The sequence below is a fragment of the Micromesistius poutassou genome (genome assembly GCF_964030765.1).
Source record: "Micromesistius poutassou genome assembly, chromosome: 24".
In the NCBI taxonomy this organism is placed as follows: domain Eukaryota; kingdom Metazoa; phylum Chordata; class Actinopteri; order Gadiformes; family Gadidae; genus Micromesistius; species Micromesistius poutassou.
The window spans coordinates 4,635,840-4,643,339 of NC_140294.1; the positions used below are offsets into that span (position 1 = coordinate 4,635,840).

Genomic DNA, 7,500 nt, shown 5'->3' on the forward strand with positions numbered 1-7,500 from the left:
TAACAACGGAAAAATTAATTAGTTAGATTACCTGTTACTGAAAAAATAACGGCGTTACCTAACGCCGTTATTTTAAACGGCGTTATTCCAAACACTGCTCGGATGAAGCACTGGGAAGGATTTAAGCACACGGTTTCCACACCGCGGGCGCGGTTATCCACCGCGATAATAATTTTATTTGAAATGAAAACGGTAATTGTTATTGACAACATTTTTATTGCGGTTTACCGTTACACCGGTAACCGTTACATCCCTACTGGTGTAGATGCCCAGCAGGCGAGGATGCAGGCTCCGTGCTCTTTGACTGCTGTGGTTTCCAGTTATTTCCGTAGCTCTGCAAACTTAGTCAACCACAGTGTTGAGCTCTTCAGCTCAATCAGCTGCATTTCCATGTCCTGTGTCTCCAACCTGTCAGGGATGAATCCAGTTCATGTCCATCAAAGCTTTCGGGCTTGATCAGGAAAGAGAACATGGGTCCGAACCTCTTGAAGTCCCCAAATCTTGTTGTGAACTCCGACACAAGCTTGTGCATATATGCAAATATTTCAGCGGTGCTGATGTTGCGCTGGGAGGACAGCTCTCTAGTGTCGGAAGTAGCGGAAAGTGGAGGTAGCAATATCATTTGAAAATACTGCTAACTTGCCGACAAAAGCGTCCATGTGTCGAACATGTCCAAAACAGTTTGCCCTGCACCTTGCAGTCGGAGATTGAGCTTGTTAAGGTGTCCCGTTATGTCCGTCAGAAACATGAGTTTCACCACCCACTGCTCGTCCTCCAGCTGTGGATAGTCTTGGCCTTTTTCGGACATAAAGGCCTTGACAGCATCAAAGCAGCCGACAAACCACTCCAAAACCTTTCCGCAGCTTAGCCACCTCACAGCTGTGCGGAGAGGGAGATCGCTGTATGCGCTGTCCATCTCCTCGAGCAGGGACTGGAACTGTCGGTGCGTCAGTGCAGATCGCTTCACTATAAAGTTGATCACCTTTGCCACAGCAGCCATCACCTCATTGAGATCCGAATTGGACATTTTTGCACACAGGTTTTCTTGGTGTATCATGCAGTGCAGTTTCATGATGGGGTGGCAGACTTTTTCTTCAATCAACCTGACAGCTCCCCTTTGTCTCCCGACCATGGCGGGAGCGCCGTCTGTTGTTATTGCGAAGATTTTGCTGATGTTGCTCCTCAAAATGTTCCATAAACACCTTGGCTATGTCCTCACCCTTTGTAGTGCCAGGCATTGGCTTAAGGCAGCAGAGTTCCTCTCTTACAGTTGAATGATCACAATATCTTGCCATGACTGCCAAATGTGGAATGTCATTCACGTCAACGCTCTCGTCAAGTGCAATGCTAAACACCACAGCATCTTTTAACCCTGCTGTTTGCTGCGCTCTGACATTTTCTGCCATTTCATCAATGCGTCGCTGGACTCTTCTTGCTGACATGGGAATGTCCTTTATTCTTGACTTTATACTTTCTTTGTTTGGCAAGCCTTCGAACAGGGCATCGGAGCAACCGAGAAAAGCTTCCATAATATACTCGCCATCAGTGAAAGGCTTACCATGTTTTGCGATGCAGTGAGCAATGCGATAGGTAGCTTCAGTGGCATGGTTTTTAGTGGTGACAAAGACTTTGAGGGCGTTTGCTTGCTTCCCATACCTGGACACTGCACCCTGAATTGATTCTGCCTTATCTGCTTTATCTTTGATTGATTATGTTCTCTCTTGCTTGGTCTCAAAATGAGGCTTCACACTGGAGGTTCGGCAAACAACATTTTCGAAACATAAAGTGCACACAGCACGATCCTTTTGAAAAATGGAACCAAAGTCTTCTGTCCATGAGGACTGAAATGCCCTTACTTTAACTTTCTTAGTTGGCGGCACCATCAGCTTAGCGAAGTAGCCTACTGCTGCCGCTGAAATGTTGGCACTGAGGAAAGCGGCGAGCCACCATGGGAAATGTGCGCGGGAGGGCGCAGTTAAGACAGACAGGTCCCGCTTAAAGCCGTTGCTTTTAATTGCAGGGGAGACGAGAAGAATATTTTTTTATTTATTGCAAGCGTGCCAATGATTATGCTACCACATTACAGCGAAAAAGATAATATTTTTTAAAGAAATTTAAAAAATCGATATTTTATTTTTTTTGCAAGCGTGCCAATGATTATGCTGCCACGTGCCAGTGGTGGCACACGTGCCTAGGGTTGCCGACCCCTGATGTAGACTAACAAGGAGTGGGGACAAGAGAGTAGGTCCACCCCCAACCCACACTATAGTGTACTACTATAGTGTACTACTATATGATACCGTATTATACCATGTAGACTATACTAGATACTCTACTATATTATACCATATTATACCATGTAGACTATACTAGATACTCTACTATATGATACTGTATTATACCATGTAGACTATACTAGATACTCTTCTATATTATACCGTATTATACCATGTAGACTATACTAGATACTCTACTATATGATACTGTATTATACCATGTAGACTATACTAGATACTCTTCTATATTATACCGTATTATACCATGTAGACTATACTAGATACTCTACTATATGATACTGTATTATACCATGTAGACTATACTAGATACTCTTCTATATTATACCGTATTATACCATGTAGACTATACTAGATACTCTTCTATATTATACCGTATTATACCATGTAGACTAACAAGGAGAGGGGACAAGAGAGTACGTTCACCCCCACCCACACTATAGTGTACTCTACTATATTATACTTTATTAAACCATGTAGAGTCAGACTATACCGTATTATACCATGTAGACTCTACTAGATACTCTACTATATTGTACCGTATTATACCATGTAGCGACGCACACACAGATACGTATGATATATGCCAACCCCAATCGATTATCAATTAGTCATCTCTTTTTCCTAAACATGATCAGCTGACAGATCCTCGGTCAGCTAATGAGAGCTGGGATTTTAGTTTTGTACCATGCGCAAGAAGTGTGTGTTTGTGCAAGAGTTTTGTAGCGTGTGCGAGTGGTGTGGTTGTTTGCGCCATGCATGTTTTGAGTGTGTAAAAGTGTTGAATATGTGCGCACATCACATGCAGGTTTTGTGAGTGTTTTCAAGTGCTTCAAGGATATCATCCAATGGCGTCCCATACAGGCTGCTGAATGATCCCTGTGGCCTTGGCTGCCTCTCTCTCTCTCTATCTCTATCTTTATCTCTATCTCTATCTCTCTCTCTCTCTCTCTCTCTCTCTCTCTCTCTCTCTCTCTCTCGGGCCGGTAGACCTTGAGAGGTTGAACACCTAGGCTCTGAGCCGTGTCTCACCTGTCCCTGTCTCACCTGTCCCTGTCTCACCTCTCCCTGTCTCACCTGTCCTTGTCCCACCTGTGTCTCTGCCCCACCTGTGTCCCTGTCTCACCTGTCCATGTCTCACCTGTCCCTGTCTCACCTGTCCCTGTCTCACCTGTCCCTCTCCAGGTGCGGTGGCGAGCACCGAGGTCAAGATGCGTCTGCAGGAGTTCGTCCTGAACAAGAAGAAAGCCCTGGCCCAGCGCAGCATCAACCAGGGAGGAATCCCCAACGACGCCCCCTACTGGTACCGGTGAGAGACACACTGCTTTAAAGATCATGCCACATCATGCTTTTTTAGGGTTAATAATTAATGAATTAATTTAATCACACACTGATCATTTCTGCAAAACCAATTTCAGCATCTTTCAAAAACGTTCTGTTTTATATCATGTCGCTTTAAGGCCCCCCTCCCGAGTAGCCCAGTCTGCTGCGATTGGTCAGCACACCCACTCTGTTGTGATTGGTCGAACGTTCACACAACGTTCAAATGACACCCCCCGAGAAGCTGAAAACACTGCGGGTAGCCGACTTCAGCACCGCCCACTGCACACACTGTTATTGAAGTAAAGTTTGAGCGAACAAGCTGAAACAAGCAAACAAGCTTAGCAAACGTAAAACATGTGTACATACTTCATATAACAGTCTAGAGCAAAGGGAAAAGTCGAAAAAGGATGACATCACCCCTTTAACCCTTATCACCACCAGAACCTAGTGCACTGGACTAAGACGGGCTGCCCCCTACTGGTCCCAGTGAGAGAAACACTTCTTTAACTCTTATGACAAATAACTGAAACGTGCTACACCAGACTATACTGGAGTGTTCTATACGTTACCCTACAGGTTGTGATCTGCCCCCTAGTGGTAGCAGTGAGAAAATCACTCCTTTGTAGTAGTAGGCATTTATAGAAGAACTATATTCCAAACGTCGGCATGCAAACACAGATCTTCAGTGTTGTTTCTCACACGCGCAGCACAGAATGAAAAAGTGCTAAGTGATAAAATAAGTATGCAAATCCCTGGTGTTGTACACCAGGAAGAGGAGCTTATCTGAACACAGCTTTGGGGGGACTCACCAGTCCTGAGTGTGTTCTGCGTGTGTTCCTCTCCAGGAAAACCCAGCACAGTTCTCTGGACCAGAGCTCTCCCCCACAGACGGGCCTTTCCCCCTACAACCACCCTGTCCTGGGAGTCTACAACCCCCGAGACGACTTCCCCCTGCGCAAGACCGGTAGGCTGCGGGGACCCCACTCACACACACACACACACGCACCTACGCATGAACACACACACACACACCTACGCATGAACACACACACACACACACACACACACACACACACACACACACGCATGCACACACACAGATGCATAAGCACTTGAACACCCATGTATCTATCTTTACACACATCACATGTGACACAACACACATTAGTCTACCTGAGCTCCAAATATGGTCATGCACCAAACTCATACACACGCTCTGAAAAGCATTTTGCACACAACTAGACTGTGTTTGTCTGTGTATATGTGTGGGAGAATTTTAGACCTCATGTCCCGATTCTCCAAACACCTCCTCTCAGTCTCTCTCTCTCTCTCTCTCTCTCTCTCTCTCTCTCTCTGTCTCTCTGTCTGTCCATTTTCATTAATGAGCCCTTTACGTTTTTTCACGCTTCCTAAGTAGGGCATCTATCCATAGAATGGTGCAATGCATGCACACACACACACACACACACACACACACACACACACACACACACACACACACACACTCACACCAGAGGCATGTTGGTCTGCGCCTGTAGGTTCCAGACATTGCAGTATGCAATTAGTCCACCCCCTATCCCTGAACGTGATTGGTTACAATGCTGTCAGACAAGTCCAAACCCCTCTTGAAGTGCTTGGACGGTTTCTTGGGGAAGCCAGTCTGCCCAAGAGCTGAGGTCTTAGAACGTGCTTTGGAGAACAATAAAGCCAATTGTTTCACATCAGGCAGCTTGCAGTTGTTAACCAAACATATAACTCTGTGTGTCATAATAAATAAAAGCAGAATCATCAGGCACAGTGAACCATAGCCGGCCTTGAATATTGGCATAACTCTCCATTGAATATCAACAGACCAGGAAATATAAACCTTAAAAATGCTGATGACAAAAAGTACCACATTGACTCACTGTAGTGTAACATAGTTATAGTAGTAATAGTTAGCACGAGATCAGAGGCAACATTTGTGCGTGCGGGGGCGTCCGTTGTGTGGTGCGTCGCTTTACGTGCGCGCTCAATGAATCGTTTCTTCCTCACAGGCTTTATTGTTGCTCTCACAATCAGAGAACTGCTGAGCGTGAGTGCAGTTACAGTGTTTACAGTGATGATTTGTGTGCATGCATGTGTTGGTTGTGCGCACAAAGTCGTTTTTGCTCACAATTCTTTACAGTGATATGCTGCCATAGACGTGCTATATATATTATAGGCTGCTAAATAACCTTCTGTGGATTCATCTGCTGCTGAAGCAGACAGCGAGCACACAGCAGGGAAGACAGGAATAGGACCGCAGGCACCACCATGTTTGGAAATTGGTGTCCTTTCTCTCCTTTTGCATATATATACACAGTATATTTACATTTGCATTTACATTTAGGGCATTTAGCAGACACTTTTATCCAAAGATAAGTACATACAATAAGTACATTTGTCAGAAGAAAGAGAAACAATATATCGCTGTCGGTACAGTAAGGATGTTCATAGAATCAAGTGCCAAGCACTAACAATCACTAGGTTAACCCGTTCCCCGTATACAACAAAGATAGCTAGGATAAGATGCTACACAACTAGGTACTATAAATTAGTATGACATACAATAAGTGCACACATTAATTACCAGGACGTACAACACACAATAAGTGCGTACATTAAGTGCCAGGACGTACAACATACAATACGTGCATACATTAAATGCCAGGACGTACAACACACAATAAGTGATGCTGATGATTCACCCTGAATTCTCCATATTGTTACAGCTGCGATACCGTTGCATAACGGTTGTAATGAAATTTGGACGGTCTTATCACACAGTTAGACCTGCATTATTGAAACTGTGTCAAACTGACTGCGTTTACATGCTGGAGCATAATCGTGTAATGAACGTATTGAATAAAGATTGGATTCATGTAAACAGGTTTATTCGATCTGCTTCGCCAAAAGGATCGTCTCAGGACCGGATTTGCGAAGTCGATAGGATAGCTGGGAGCCGGGAGCTGAGCCGGTCATAGGCGGCTATCTACCTGCATGTGTACTCGATCGTATCGTATTGCCGGGAGTTAGCGTCCTGCGCATGCTCGAGAATTTCGGCCGGGGATTTCACCCGGAATTTCTATTGCCGCCGCCGCAGCAAAAAGCTCCATTTGTTCCCTCATATGCATTTGTTAGGGGTGCACGATAATTATCGGGCCGATAACAGAAATTATTACGTCATTCCGATAAGTCCAATATCATGACGAAAAGCCCCGATAACATAGCCTATATAATTTCAGTGCCCCGCTCCCACTAACGCTAAATTAAAGGTCTTATCGTAACCCTAAAAATACACATCATACAATAAATTACAATACATGAGTTCATAACTGCACGCGGATATAGAAAATGTTTTTTATTATTATTAGCTTACACCTTTCCCCTGCTGTCGGCTCCCAGACCGTAGTTGAGGAGCACAGCGTCGATGTTCTCTCGGGGGTACCACCCTTCCCTTTGACCGGCAGTGGGTCTGCTTATAGGTTAGAATATGGTCTGAATGAAGCGGCCGCCAATGATTGACAGGCTGGGTACTTTATTCTTAGTTTCACTAACGTTACAATACACGTTTGCACAGACACAACCGGACTCGTTCGTTACTTCACTAAACTGACACACACTACCGCTCGCTCTCCTCGCTCGTCCACTCACTCACACACACACACTGCCATTCCCGCGCACACACATACGCTACTCTCGTAACACTTATTATTGACAACAGTTAGCTGAACATTATAGGGTCCCTTCCACTCCCTGTTTTCTCAGTTAAACACAGAGATCAACTACATTTGTCCCAGTGTTTGTTAGATGTGAAAAGAAGTACGCCTTTTTTATTCGTCGTTTCTTCTATTTGTCTGTA

The 7,500-nt window shown here is 44.8% G+C and overlaps 1 protein-coding gene across 1 annotated transcript in view; it reads left to right on the top strand.

Moving 5' to 3' along the window:
- The window catches only part of LOC311369651 (histone deacetylase 4-like), an 80,294-nt gene that overhangs the window by 46,790 nt on the left and 26,004 nt on the right, over positions 1-7,500 (top strand). Inside the window, exons 6-7 of the mRNA XM_084487869.1 lie at positions 3,480-3,603; positions 4,463-4,581. Of these exons, the coding sequence (XP_084343995.1) occupies positions 3,480-3,603; positions 4,463-4,581 (243 nt within the window). The remainder of the gene's footprint in view (positions 1-3,479; positions 3,604-4,462; positions 4,582-7,500) is intronic.